At 38.6% G+C, this 15,318-nt stretch overlaps 1 protein-coding gene across 1 annotated transcript in view; it reads right to left on the reverse strand.

Annotated features, from left to right (window-relative positions):
• The window catches only part of LOC139762887 (probable Na(+)/H(+) antiporter nhx-9), a 94,462-nt gene that overhangs the window by 74,860 nt on the left and 4,284 nt on the right, over nucleotides 1–15,318 (reverse strand). Inside the window, 9 exon segments of the mRNA XM_071688120.1 lie at nucleotides 5,454–5,636; nucleotides 5,846–5,938; nucleotides 5,941–5,975; nucleotides 6,549–6,603; nucleotides 8,915–8,942; nucleotides 10,808–10,889; nucleotides 12,757–12,843; nucleotides 14,568–14,667; nucleotides 14,975–15,154. Of these exon segments, the coding sequence (XP_071544221.1) occupies nucleotides 5,454–5,636; nucleotides 5,846–5,938; nucleotides 5,941–5,975; nucleotides 6,549–6,603; nucleotides 8,915–8,942; nucleotides 10,808–10,889; nucleotides 12,757–12,843; nucleotides 14,568–14,667; nucleotides 14,975–15,154 (843 nt within the window).

The following is a 15,318-nucleotide window of genomic DNA, read 5'->3' on the forward strand; positions in this document are numbered from 1 at the left end:
GGTATACCTTCAAGCAGACGGAATCTAGTAACATGTATGACCTGTTGATTAGGCAAATGGTCCTTGATGCTGACTACCTAACTACTCCAATCAAGATATTCCTGGTAGTTAGCTACTTCTGAACTATGTAAATATATTGGTTGTTCCAAAACTTGTCTCAAGATACAGATTCATTACTTTCTGAACGGGGTACACCTTAAACGTGGTGGAATGAAATGGTTGCTACTAGAGTTACAGGTGTATGAATCCATTCTGTAAGATAAATTAGAGGAAGTGCCAAGTGAATATGAAGATGATGTGTGCATAAGGAAGATCCTGAAAAGTGAATGAAGTAATCAGTTGTAATTTCTGAATGATATACAGTTTCAGTCCATTAAAAGAAGATTATCACAGTGGAAGGGAACAAAGGACAAATATCGGAGAAGCCTTTTCCAAATATGATGAGGTGATTACCATTGTGCCACAGGGTTTGGTTCTGGGATCATTACTCTTCTTGATCTATAACAGTGACTAAAATTGGTCTGAAACATGGTTGATGAAACTCAACTTAAGCAAATGTAATGAGGATAGGACAAAGCGAAAGATGGCCTCAATGTGATTATTATCAAGAAGGATATAACTGTCAGCATTCTATGTTTGAGAATGGACTTGGGGTATATATCTTCCCTAACTTGTTGCTAAAGCTCCACATTAAGAGATTAGTTAAGGAGACAAATTTCAAGTATATGATTAAGGAAATATTTAGCAAGTTATTCATACCTACATCAAGCCAAGGCTAGGATATGCCTCACAGGTTTTGTCAATGCACCCGGAGAAGCACAAAGAACCCACAGAGAAGGTCCAGAGGAAGGCAACAAAGATGGTACCAGAATAAAAGACAGCAAAGCTACAGGAAAAGTCTAGAGGCATTAAATTTACTGGCCTTGGAAGAGGGAAGAGTGAGGGATGACCTCATCACAACCTTTAAGCTTTTAAAAGAGACCAATGAAGTGGATGCTGGACAATTCTTTGAAAGAAGCATGGACAAAGCAACCAAAAGACGTAATATGAAATTAAGTAAAAAACTTTTAAATAAGAATGTAAAGAAATACTTTTACATTAGAAGATTGGTGGATGAATGGTACAGACTAACTGAGGACATGGTTAATGGAAATGGAATACATAAATTCAAGAGGTTGTGTGGCAGAAGAGAAGGTTCAAGAGATTAAGTCCCACAAGTGTAAAACTCCCTCCTTTAGTACAGTAAACATACATAGGTCTGAATGGAAAAGACTTACATTTCAAGGAGTTTAAGTATTTGGATGTAGGGATTAGAAAGGACACTACTGGAAAAGCTGAAGTTGAGTGTAAAATCATCTATTTGATAAGAGTTGGATGAGTACCGAAGGGTTTAGTGAAACAGGGATGTTATGTGTAATGTGAACAAAAACTGCATGTTGGAGTATGTGCCCCAACACTGTGTATGGACGCAAAAACTTAAGCTCTATCTGACTAATAAAAAAAGAATAGTAAAGACTGAAAACTACTCATTATAGTGCGAATTATGAGAATGGAAAAAAATATGAAGATGCAATAAGGATTCATAATGTGAAAAAACTACTTAGATAATTCATGGATGAAAGCCTATTCAGACAGTAAATTCCCATATGATAGAAGGTACATGGAAGGGTTGTTGGAAACAAACAAAAGTAAGTTGTAAGATGGTGAAAGCCGTTGGTATTCCATAAGAACTTCTGTAAGTAATGGCAGCTGATCACCTTGCAGTTGGGAAACTGTCTGTGAGGGTAGAACTCTATATGAAGATAATAGTCTTATCTTCTGAATCATCGAATGAAAACTTTCCCAACTTCAGCATATTAGCCACAAGTTTCAGATATTGTACACCAGAGTTGAAATGCTGGATGCACTTGATCTATCCAAATAAACACAAACACAATTACAAAGAGATAGATAAAATCTCTTTTACATTTCATTTTCTAATTATCAGCATTATAAACAAACTGCTTCACTGTTAAGTGTTTATAACGAAGTATTGCTCAACATTCATGTCAAACAATATCCCATTTATAACAATTTTCAAGGATGAATGAGTGATAAATGCATTTGCATCTACTAAGAATGACCTCCAATAATGTCCCTTAACCCTGCTGAACATAATAACTTTGCTCTTATTCACATTCAGTCTCAACTCTCTCCTTTTACACACTTTTCCAAATTCAGTCACCAACTTCTGCAGTTTCTCACTCAAATCAGCCACAAGTGATGTATCATCGGCAAACAACAACTGACTCACTCCCCAGCCCCTCTCATCCCCAACAGACTGTATACTCACCCCTCTCTCCAATTCTCCAGCATTTACCTCCCTAACTACCTCATCCATAAACAAATTAAACAACCATGGTGACATCACACACCACTACTGCAGACCGACGTTCACTGGAAACCAATCACTTTCCTCTTTCCTACTTATACATATGCCTTACACCCTTGATAAAAACTTCTCACTCCTAGCAGAATACCTCCCACACCATATATTCCTAAGACCTTCCACAAAGCATCTTTATCAACCCTATCATATGCCTTATCCAGATCCACAAATGACACATAAAAATCCATCTGTTTTTCTAAGTATTTCTAACACACATTCTTCAAAACAAACGCCTGATCCACACATCCTCTACCACTTCTGAAACCATGCTGCTTTCCCCTATCTGGTGCTCTGTACATGCCTACACCCTATTAATCAATACCCTATCATGTAATTCTCCAAGTATACTGAACAAACTTATGCCTCCGTAGTTCAAACACTCACCTTTATCCCCTTTGTCTTTATATGGTGGCACTACACATGCATTCCAACAATCCTTAGGCACTTTACCATGATCCATACATACAATGAATATCATTACCAACCAGTGAAGAACACAGTCACCCCATTGATAAATTCAACTGCAATACCGTCCACACCCGCTGCCTTCCCAGATTTCATCTGCAAAGCTTTCACTACCTCTTCTCTCTTCAGCAAACCATTCTCCCTGACTCTCTCACTTCGCACATCACCCCAACCAAAACACTCTACCATCACACACATTCAACAATCCTTCAAAATACTCACTCCATCTCTGCCTCACTCCATCACTACCTATTATCATTCTTGCCCCCTTCACTAATGTTCACATCTGTTCTGTTATCTTTTGCACATTATTTACCTCCTTCCAAAAATCTTTTTATTCTCCCTAAAGTTTGATGATTCTCACCCCAATCTCACTTGTCCTTTTTTTCAACCTCTCCTGATGCTTTCTCTCATACATCTCCCAGTCATTTGCATTCCTTCCTTGTAAGTACCATCCAAATGCCCCTCTTCTCTCTTTCACTAACAACTTTACTTCTTCATCCCACCACTTACTACCCTTTCAAATGCCACATGGATCTCTTGCACATGCCATCACAGATCCCCTAAATACATCCCATTCTTTACCCAATGCTCTCACTTCATTTGCTTCACCTTTTGCCATTCTACACTCAATATCTCTTGGAACTTCTTCACACAAGTCTCCTTTCCGAGCTCACTTACTCTCACCACTCTCTTCTCCCTAATGTAGGTTTTTGGGTCAGGGTGGTATGTGAAGTGGAAGAGTCATGGAGGGTGGTTTGGTGAAGAGAGAAGTGGTGAAAACCTTCAATGAGATGAAATGTAGCAAGGCGGCAGGAGTGGATGGTATAGCATTTGAATTTATTATGAAAGGCGATGATTGGTTAGTTCGGATTATCAGCATATGTATGGAACATGGTGAGGTGCCTGAGGATTGGTGAAGTGCATGTATAGTGCCACTGTATAAAAGCAAGGGAGATAAAGGTGAGTGTTCAAGCTTCAAAGGTATGAGTTTATAAAGTGTACTTGGTAAGTTGAATGGGAAGGTATTGATCGAGAGGGTGAAGGCGTGTACAGAGCATTAAACTGAGGAGGAGCAATCTGGTTTTAGAAATGATAAATGTGTGGATCAGGTGTTTGCAGTAAAGTATGTGAGAATATGCAAGAGAAATACTTTGAAAAGCAGATGGATTTGTATGTAGCATTTATAGATCTGGAGAAATACGATCAGGTTGCTAAAGATGCCTTGTGGAAGGTCTGAAAAACATACAAGTGGGAGGAAAGCTTCTAGAAGCAATGAGAATTTATATTTAGTGTGTAAGGTGTATGTATATAAGTAGGAAGAGAGGAGAGTGAATGGTTCCAAGTGAAGGTCGGTCTGTGGCAGGGCTGCATGATGTCATATGGAAGTTTAATTTGTTTAAGGGTCAGGTGGTTAGGGAGGTAAATGTGAGACTCTTAGAGAGATTGGTGGGTATGCAATTTGTAGAAGATTAGAGGACCTGGGAAGTGAGTCAGTTGTTGTTTGCTGATGATACAGCACTTAAGGTGGATTCAAGTGAGAAGCTGAGGAGAAGTTGATGACTGAGTTTGGAAGTGTGTGCAAGGAGGAAGTTGAGAATACATGTGAAAAAAGCAAGGTTATTTTGTTTAGCAGGGTGAAGGACATGTTAGTTAGGGTGTGAGATTAAATGGAAAAAATGTGGAGGAAGTTCAGTGTTTTAGATACTTGGATGTAAACATGGCAGCAAATGGAACAATGGCAGTGGAAGTGTCATGAGGTGGGTGAAGGGGCAAAGGTTTTGGGAGCACTGAAGAATGTGTGGAATGAGAGTTCACTATCTGGCAGGGCAAAAATGGTATGTTTGAAAGTATAGTAGTCCCAACAATATGATATGGACAAGAGGCATGGGCTATATATAATCATTATGGTTGTGCAGCAGGGGTGGATGTGTATAGAAAAATAAAACATTTGAGGAAAATATGTGGTGAGGAAGTTGGATCAAGTAAGTAATGAGACAATAAGAAAGAGGTATGGTAACTGAAGGAGCTTGGTTGAAAGAAGTGAACAGATTGTGCTGAAATGGTTTGGACATATGAAAAGAACATGTAAGGAAAGGCTGACATAGAGGGTATATGTGTCAGAAGGGAAGGGACAAAGAGAACGGGGGGACCAAATTGGAGATGGAATGATGGAGTGAAAAAGATTTTGAGAGATCAGGGTCTGAACATGCAGGAGGGTGAAACTCATGCACAGGACAGCAAACTGGATGGATCTGGTATACAGGGTGTTGATGTGCTGTCTGTGGGCTGAACCAAGGTATATGAAGCATCTGTGGTGAACCATGGAAAGGTCAGTGCAGATTGGTTGTGGATAGGGAGCTGTGGTTTCAGTGCATTGTACATGACAGACAGAGAATGGATCTAAGCAGATTTGGCCACTTTCTGGCACTAACCCATTAATGCAAGAAACAATGATCAAGTATGAAAAAACAAAGTCAATATCTACCAAACATAAGACTATGACAGTATGTTAGGATATAGAATATATTACTTGAGAGATGAACTAATAAATACAAACCTCTGACATCTGTCGTAGACTTTGTAATAAGGGCTGTGAGGCAGCCAAATATGATGCCAATCGTGATGCCTCCCAGCACAACAACTACAAAGGCAGCAATGGCAAGAGCATATTGGCCTAATTCTACGTGATTCATGGACATGAAAGCCTGCATTGTATTGTACAGCACGACTGTCACACCATCTGCAAAAAGAATACCATATGTTTATTCCTGCCACTAATAATGAAAAAAATATGACTGATGATAGAATGAAAAATGGTCTGCAAAGAGATTTACTTCTGACAACCTTTTCCCAAAAATAACTTTCCATACGTCAGATAATTTCAGAGATAAAGCCTTAGAGAAACTTAAATATATCATCAGGTACAATAAAGCAGACACCATGTCTTACCATTGAGGAGTGATTCGCCAAAGATGAGAAAGTAGAGATCTTTATTGACACCAAGTTCTTGGAAAATGGCCAAAACTGCCACTGGGTCCACGCAGAAATAAGAGAAGAGAAGACCAGGCTCTCTGAAAATCTGCAGGGCGAATAATGTTAGCAAATGGAGCCACTAATGAGATGTGGGAACACTACAAGTATATCAGGATGAGACAATGATAGCAGGCAATGTTGATGACCAGCAATGGACAAGGAAGTCATTCGTGGGTTCAATAGAGAGAACACAGGCCTATTTAGAAAGCATGGTCTAATGTCTTTATGCAGGAAGTGGCACTTTCTTAACAAAATAAGTAAACATCTTTCATAAATCAAAGATTAACAAACTCCATGACCAACCCTCATGCTCCTAACCACATTTCAAAATGCCACCAGTGAATCTCAATACTCACCACATAAGTCAAATGCCATCCACTTGATTGATTTTACTTCTTCACCATGGCAATCACTGCCCATATATACGCACACCATTTTCAGCTTAACATAAGATGCACTTACATGCCCACACCAAATACCTCTACATATTAATTGGGTACAAAAAAAAATAATGTCTTTCATTCCTCAACATCATTCATACAGTAACTCTACAGTTCATACACATACCAAGGTACACCACTGTGACAAAATTCACCTGTACATTCATATAAAGACTTACGTGAAGGAGATGTTACCCATAGCACCAGCAGCTGCTAAACCATATAGTGAAGGGCCTGAAAAAAAAAAGATAATTAAAATGATCATTTCATTTATGAATTAACTTGTGATGGCCAGCTGGCCTTGGCAGAAACTTTGGTATCAATAAGACACTAAACTATACTTTAAGATATAGTTTCTTTTACTTGGAAAAAAAAAGAAGAAAATCATGAATGATGATAATTGAATAATGGATGAAAAACTAAATATTTGACGTACATAAAAGTTGCTCACACGAACATAAAAATTAGCCTTGACCTTTGAAAAGCATGCTTTTGAGTTATAATCCTCACTTGCCCTTCATCTGCATACTTCTACTTCAAAGACTTCAAAGTTATATGGCTGATATCAGTAAGACGGGCAAGCACACACCAAAATACTAGTTACACTTAGTCCACTTAATAAAAATGTAACCATAATTCATCCTGATGGCTCTATCTTTTTTTATCATACTTGATCACCTTTTTCAGTGTTAGTGAGGTAGTGCAGGTAATAGACAGAGAAAGGCCACATCCGCTAACACTCATTCTGTAGCTGTTATGTGTAATGCATTGAAACCAAAGCTCCTGATCCACATCCAGGCCCCACAGACCTTTCCATGGTTTACCCTGGATGCTTCATATGCCCTGGTTCAGCCCACTGATGGCACATCAACCCCTGTAAACCATACTGTTCCAATTTTCTCTATCCCATGCACGTCTTTCACCCCTGTGTATGTTCAGGCTCCAATTGCTTAAATTCTTTTTCACCCCATCCTTCCATCTCCAATTTGGTCTATCCAGTGTCCTAGTACCCTCCACCTCTGCCATGTATATCCTCTTTGTCAACCATTCCTCACTCATTTTCACTGTATCTCCAAAACATTTCAGCACATCCTCTTCAGCTCTTTCAACTACACTTTATCACCACACTTCTCTCCTATCCTTTCATTATTACTTTATCAAACCCCTTCACATCACATATTCTCTTTAAACATTTCATGAACAAACACATCCACTCTCCTCTACATAGCTTTATCTAAAGCCAATGCCTTGCAACTGTATAACATTGTTGAGACTATAATACCTTCAAACATACCCACATCCCTATAATATTATTTCTCGGGATCCATTGCCATATACAAATCCATCCATATCTCTTAAGTATTTCTCACATTCATTATAGCAAACACCAAAATCACAAAACCTCTATCACTTGTGAAACCACACTGTTCCTCCCCAATCTGATGCTCTGCACATGCCTTCACCCTCTCAATCCTTACCCTCCCATACAACTTACCAAGTACAATTAACAAATTTATACCTCTGTAGTTTGAACACATACCTTTATCCCCTTTGCTTTTAATGGCACTATACATGCATTCTGCTAATCCTCAGCTACCTCACCGTGATCCATATACCTACAGTGAAAATCCTAATGAATCAGTCAACAACTGAATCATCTCCTTTCTTAAGAAATTTAACTGTAATTCCAGCTACCTTGCCACATTTCATCTTATGTTAGGCTTTCACCACCTCTCCTCTCTTCACCAAACCACTCTCTACGGCTCTCTCACTTTGCATACCTTCAAAATACTTACCCTATCTCCTCCTCACTTCATCATTATCTGTTTCCACTTCCCCTTTTGTCCCCTTCACAAATGTTCCCATTTGTTCTCTACCAGTCAAACATTATTAAATCGCATCCAAAATATCATATTCTCCCTAAAGTATATTGATACTTGTACACCCAAACTCTCATTTACCCTTTTTTTTTTTCAACCCCTGCACCTTCCTCTTGACCTTTTGCCTTTTTCTCTTACACTTCTCCAATCATTTTCACTCTCCTGTAAATACCAACCAATCACTTCTCTTTTCTCTTACGTTAGCAACTTTACTTCTTAATCCCACCACTCGCTAGGAACCTTATTACCATAAACCAAAAGTTCAAAGTGCAGGATATTCAAATGTTTTGTAGTATTCTTTTTTCCTCTTTCAAGTAAATTTTAGAAGGAAAGGACTCTTTCACATAACTGGCAGTTCAGAAAAACTATAGAACCTATTTTGTTTTTGTTGTACCAGCTTTTAAGTCAACTATATTTGAAATATCACATGGGAATGAAGCTCCCTCTGATTTTAAATCATTAATATCTTTTTTCAATATTCTGAGTAGAAGGTATCTGGAGGCAATAGGGATCAGTTTCCTTCACACTTTTCATTCATCTGGATCTAATATGCCACTTATGAAGCATTTGAATGATATTAAATACAGAAACCATGTAAAGTTTCCTTGCTACTTGGCCTGAGTGTTGGTGCTATTTCAAAAAACCTCATTCCTATTAATACTCACCAATTGTGAAAATATTGAACATCGTCCCCTGTAAGGAAAAAAAAGCAAATTTCTTAATAGAATTGCTGAGCAGAACAAAAATATCAACAGGTGCATTGATCTGATGTAATTGTTTACATTACCAACCGTTCTTTATATTGTACTGACATGATAATTTGAGAGGCAACCTGCCTGCTTAACTGAGTATATCAAGGCTAACTAAAATTAACCCATAAGGTGCTGAATAGCTAATAAAATACAGTACATTATATTTATCTATCTAACTACACATCTGTCCATGCTAAATAACTAATAAAATACAGTACATTATGTTTATCTATCTATACATCTATCTGTTTGTGCTAAATAACTAGTAAAATACAGTTCATTATGTTTATCTATCTATCTATACATCTATCTGTCTTCCTATACAAAAAGCTTTATCATTTGGCATCTGTGGAGCATAGGCAATGTGGGATGTGACAGCGTTGGTTAAAACTCAGCTACCATGAAGTATACATGACGCTGTCTAAAAATTGGTTTGGTCGGGTCATGAGGAATTTATGATTATGTTGTGGGACATAACTCTTTTACAGTATGTGGCAACATGATCGTGATGCATTCCTAGGCTTCCTGGGGTCGAGCTTGCATAGGCTCAAATCCTAGTCATGGCAGTTGGACCTCAGTCCACTCAACTGTTCATCATTTTCCCCTAGGGGTTGTTGGATAAACAGGGTACTTGGCTTAAACCAGAATATATATTCTATATCCCTGGGGTAGAGAAGAAAGAATATTTATCATGTATTCCCTATTTTTCATAGAAGGTGACTAAAAGGGGTGGGAGCGATGGTCTGGAAATCCTTCCCTACTGTTTTATTTTTCCAAAAGAAGCAGAAAAGGGGGGACGAATGAGAATTTTTCCCTCTAAGGCTCAGTCATCTGGCACTACCTTGCTGAAGCTGGGGATAGCATCGCTATTTCCTGTGTGGTGGGGTAGCAACAGGAATAGATGAAGGCAAGCAAGTATGAATATGTACATATGTATATATATGTATATGTCTGTGTATGTGTATGCATATGTATGTATATGTTGCTATGTAAATGTATGTATATGTACATGTATGGGCATTTATGAATATCATTTTTATATGAGTGTATATATTATATTATATTATACATGATCGCCATTTCCTGCATCAGCGAGATAGCGCCAGGAAACAGACAATGAATGGCCCATCCACTCATATACACATATATATACATAAATGCCCATACACGTACATACAATACATATGCATATCAACATTTAGACATATACATACATGTACATACATAGACATGTACATGTATACACATGTACATATTCACACTTGCATTCACACTTACTTGCCTTCATCCATTCCTGGCGCTACCCCACCCTACAGGAAACAGCATTGCTACACCCTGCTTCAGCAAGGTAGTGCCAGGAAAACAGACATAAAAGGCCACAACCGTTCACACTCAGTCTCTTGCTGTCATGTGCAATCCACTGAAACCACAGCTCCCTATCCACATCCAGGCCCCAAAGACCTTTCCATGGTTTACCCCAGACATGCTCTGGTTCAGTCCACTGACAGCACGTTGACCCCAGTATACCACATCATTCCAATTCACTATATTCCTTGCACGCCTCTCACCTTCCTGTATACTCAGGCCCCGATTGCTCAAAATCTTTTTCACTCCATCCTTCCACCTACAATTTGGTCTCCTGCTTCTCCTTGTTCCTTCACCTTTGACACATATATCCTCTTTGTCAACCTTTCATAAATGAGATGGCTTCAGTTAGTGCTTTGTTGTCCATGCCATTTCACTTAAATCAAAAAAAAAATCTAAGTTAACATTGAAAAAAAAAAGGAATCTAAAGGAAAAACTCACAATGATTGCGAAGACCAGTACTGTGCCCAAGTTGTCGAAGAAGGCTCGGTCATGCAGCGAGTATGCTGACTCTAACACAATGCTGTGGAAAGAGGAGAGCTGGATATCAATGTGGGTGTGAAATCTTTTTCTGTTTAGCTTAAAGTACTCCAAAATATTAGCCACTAATGGATGTGAGGAAAGAGAAAGGAAGGCGGGAAAAGACAGGAGATGGACTATTGCCTGGGTATCATGAGAGTTAGTAAAAGTCGTGCAATGAACTAGCATTGCAGTGGCTGTCGTATTCCTCCTCCTTGGCCCAACTTGCTGTATTTTCCTTTTGCCTGAACTTACATGTGGGTAGCTGGAACTCATTACAGAAATGCACTTTATCTTCCATATATTACTTGTCAATATATCCTCAGAGGCCCAGTCCTCTGTTCTTAATGCTACCTTGCTAACGCGGGAAATGGCGAATAGTTTGAAAGAAAAGAATGTAACTTACATCACTCTCTCTTCTGAACAGTCAATTTTCTCTCTATTTTACATTGAATAAATGAAAATGGAATGAAATGATATCTGATGAATGCTGAATTGGACGGGCACTAAAGTGAGGTCTAACCTGTTTCCAAGGTCCTTTTGACTGCCATCAAGTGTCTAGGACCCACAGACACTTCTCCTACACCTAGCTTTCTCTGTCCACTTATGCATTATCAGTGGCCTCAGACCCAAACGCTCCTCTGTTGAATACCATCTATTTACTTCTGCTTACACCTGATCTTTCTAAATCCAGATGTCCAAGGCTGCATCCCCTACTCACTATCAAATCTCTATAATTTCTACCATCGTCTCCATTCCAAGGACAATATTTGTAATGGAAAAACGAGTAAGCAGACCATTCCTTTGAAAACTGTAATATAACCTTATCTAATTCTCTTCATAACTAACTACATCTCCCACCTTAGTGAGGTAGCTTTAGGAACAAATAATGACCTCATTTGTACACATCCACTCTTTAGCTGTCTCATGTATTATGTACAAAACATCACAGCCAGGCCGCACTGACCATTTTACTGTTTACCTAGAGTGCTTCATATGCCCCTGTTATGCCTATTAAGAGCAAGTCACCCTCCATACAGCATCACATCAAGCCTATTCATTCTGTTTTGTGCATACTTCTCTGAATATTCAGGCCCCAATACCTCACAACCTCCTTCACTCCATCCTTCCATGTCCTTTGTGTTCCCCACCCCTTCCCTCCCTCCACTTCTGACATGTAGATCCTCTTAATTCATCTTTCTTTGTTCCTCTTTTTCATATGTCCAAACCATTTCAGTACAACTGCACTCCCTACCAGACCTCTCTCTTATACCTACACGATCAGCAAGCCTCATACCACATTTAATCACTTGACACAATTTTCTATACATCCATGTTCGTCCAGTCATTTTCATTCAGAGCCCAAGATTCTCATCCATGCAACATCACAATTACTATACCTTTATACATATGTATCTTTGCCCTAACAGATATATATGCAATGGAAAAAGTGATCCAGCCTTTGGGGGCTGTGGTTTCAGTGCATTACACATGACAACTAGAAGATGGATGTGAACCAATGGGAATTAGGCTTTTCTTTGTCTGTTCCTAGCACTAACTAGCTAATGGGGGAAATGGTGAACAAGTAGGAAAAAGAGAAAGATAAACCTCATAATAGTCACGTACAAAACTTATGAGAGATAAGGGAGAGGAGACAATACAGGAAACATTAACAAAAATCACTTATAAAGGCAGGGGTAAAACAATATTTACAGTACGGAGAGAGAATAAAAAACAGGTGTAGAAACTTTACTGCATAAGAAAATTTTTTTTTTTTTGAGATACACTGCTCTCTAGTGGATACTGAGAGGATAATATAGTAAAGGTTATAATATCGAATGGCCATCATCATGGCAATAACATTCACTTACGGTGGCAAGAGGACAAAGAAGAACCGGTCTGATGTGAAGCGGGGTAATTCAACATGGTAATGGCAGGTTGTTGCTGGGCTTTTATCACTGGCAGAGAAAAAAAACATATTCTTAATAAAAGTCAGTGTTAAAATAGTACCTGTTTTCTTTTCATTAAGACACTTTTATTCCCAAATACATAAAATACCACACAATTACTCTGAAATTCTATTTACTTTTCATGGGTGGATAAAAGGCCAGAATCCTTCAAAAGGAAAAATCAAACCTTATAATGTTATAGATGTGAATGAACAGAAAAGGAATGCAACTAAAGGTCTTTATTTAGAGTAACTTTCATTCAGCTCTGTGTAATAGTAGTCCCCGACTTATGATCATCATACCTATAAACATCTGTACTTATAAATGAGACTCCAGTCAACATTATTTAATTCCTAGTATGACAAATTAAATCACCCGTACCTACTTGCAAACAAAGAACTTCTTAAATATGCATTTTTTTTCATGAAACGTTTCATAATATGAAAAAGGGCTGCAGAGATGGAGTGCAGTGGTGAGAAATGGTGGCTTGTGACAAGCCTGTTTGTGGATGATACTGTGTTGTTTGCTGAGAGTGAAGAGAAGTTGCAGAAGGTTGTAAGTGTGGTTTATGATGTGTATAAGCTTGAGTGACTGAAGGAAAATGTAAGTATAGGTTAAGTAATGGTGTTTGAAAGGAAACGGGGTGGAAGTGTAGATTGAACAAGGCCCTATGGAGTGAGAGAAGAAAGTGTACCAAACTGTGTTATGAATATAGGAGGAAAAGGACTGGCAGAGGTGACAGAATTTAAGCATTTAGGAGCTATCTTGGGTAGGTTGGGGGAGATGGAAGAGGAGGTAAGGGAAAGAACAGTACAAGGTTGAAGAGTCACTGGGTCCCACAACAGAAGTATGGAAGAAATCATTAATTAAGGGACAGTATAATATGACCCTGACCTATGCTGCTGGAACGTGGACATGGACTGAATCACAGGGGTCAAGATTCCAAGCTAAGGAAGTGAGTAATTTGAGAGAAGCACATGGTATGACTAGATGGAACGAAGAAAAAAAAAATGAAGGGGTGTATGAAAGATGCCATATGGCTGGGAATGTACAGGGAATGAATTGTGGAGTGGCAGAATGGATGAAACATAATACTTTGAGGCAGTGTGGGCATAAAGAAAGAATGCAAGGTGGGAGATATACAAGAAGAATGTATGATAGTATGATTAAAGGGGTTGGTGTGAGAGGAGGGCCAGCTGTGACATAGGGAAATCAAGTGGAGGAGTACTGGAAGGAGAGAAATGGTGGAAGAATGTGTGGAATGGTGCACGAAAGGACAAGGGTAAGTGGAGACCCTTTTACTGTGGCCACTATCTTGTTGGGAGTTCCCTAAAGGGAACAGGGGTCAGAGATATAGAAACATATATGGGTAGATATTACACTACATGATATTTTCCAACTCATGAACAATTCAACTTACGAACAAGGTCTAAGAAAATAATCTTTTCATATGTTAGGGACTTCCAGCACAAATAAGCCACAAACAAACATTACATGATGAATAATATTCAAGAGTAATGTTAAAGGATGAATGTCTCATCATGACCAAAATCTGTGGTAGTCATACACTCATCAGAATGGACAATAAATGTAACAGTGACCGAAAACGGGTTGAACGTAAGATTACAAGACTATGAAAACCTTTCATATCAATAACCCATAAAAAGTATGGCATTGCTAATCATAAATACTTCAAGAGGTCACCATTTTTCTTAGTATATACAAACACTTACTGCGTGGTGAAGAAAACAACTAGGCCAAGAGCAACTCCAAGGATGACCAGTACACATGACTCCGGCACCTTGCTGGACAACCAATGTAGGTGATGGAAGACTGGAAACAAGGGGCAACTAAATACACGGCTGTTTACCCTCACTACTAACAAAAGAATTACTATTTATCTTATATTTACTAAATATTCTTGCCTCTTAAACAAGTGAAATGTTATGGGAAAATTCCTGTGCCTTCATGTGAAATTAGAGGTTTTACCTGCCTTAGGTATTAACCTAATTACTTGGAAACTAAAGCTATAATTGGATCATACTGTTAACATGGTTCTTGAACTCTCCTTTGCAGCCTATTCTTTAAAAAAAAGAGATTCCATTTTATGACCTTTCCATCTTGAACGTTATAGACTTACCAAGTTTGGTGAAGCCTGCTATGATGACGAAGGCAGTGATGGTATAATAGACTCCCACTTCTTGCCATCGCAAGGACACTAAACGAATTCCCTTACCATGGCCAGAGTGGCATGAATCATTGTTTGAAGTCACTGCTTCCGCTTTGCCATCTCCCAACAGGTCTCCTGTGTCATTACTGCCTATTAAAGATACAGATAAAGCTGCAGAAAAATATATGAGACATCCTGATCATAAGCCAGAAGCACAAAAATACTTTAACATTGTTGCTCGAGAGCGTGTATACATTTTGACTGAAAATGCCTACTATGAAATTCTTTACGGTGATCAAGTGCTTGCAAGTAGA

The sequence above is a fragment of the Panulirus ornatus genome, chromosome 45 (assembly GCF_036320965.1).
Source record: "Panulirus ornatus isolate Po-2019 chromosome 45, ASM3632096v1, whole genome shotgun sequence".
Classification (NCBI taxonomy): Eukaryota; Metazoa; Arthropoda; class Malacostraca; order Decapoda; family Palinuridae; genus Panulirus; species Panulirus ornatus.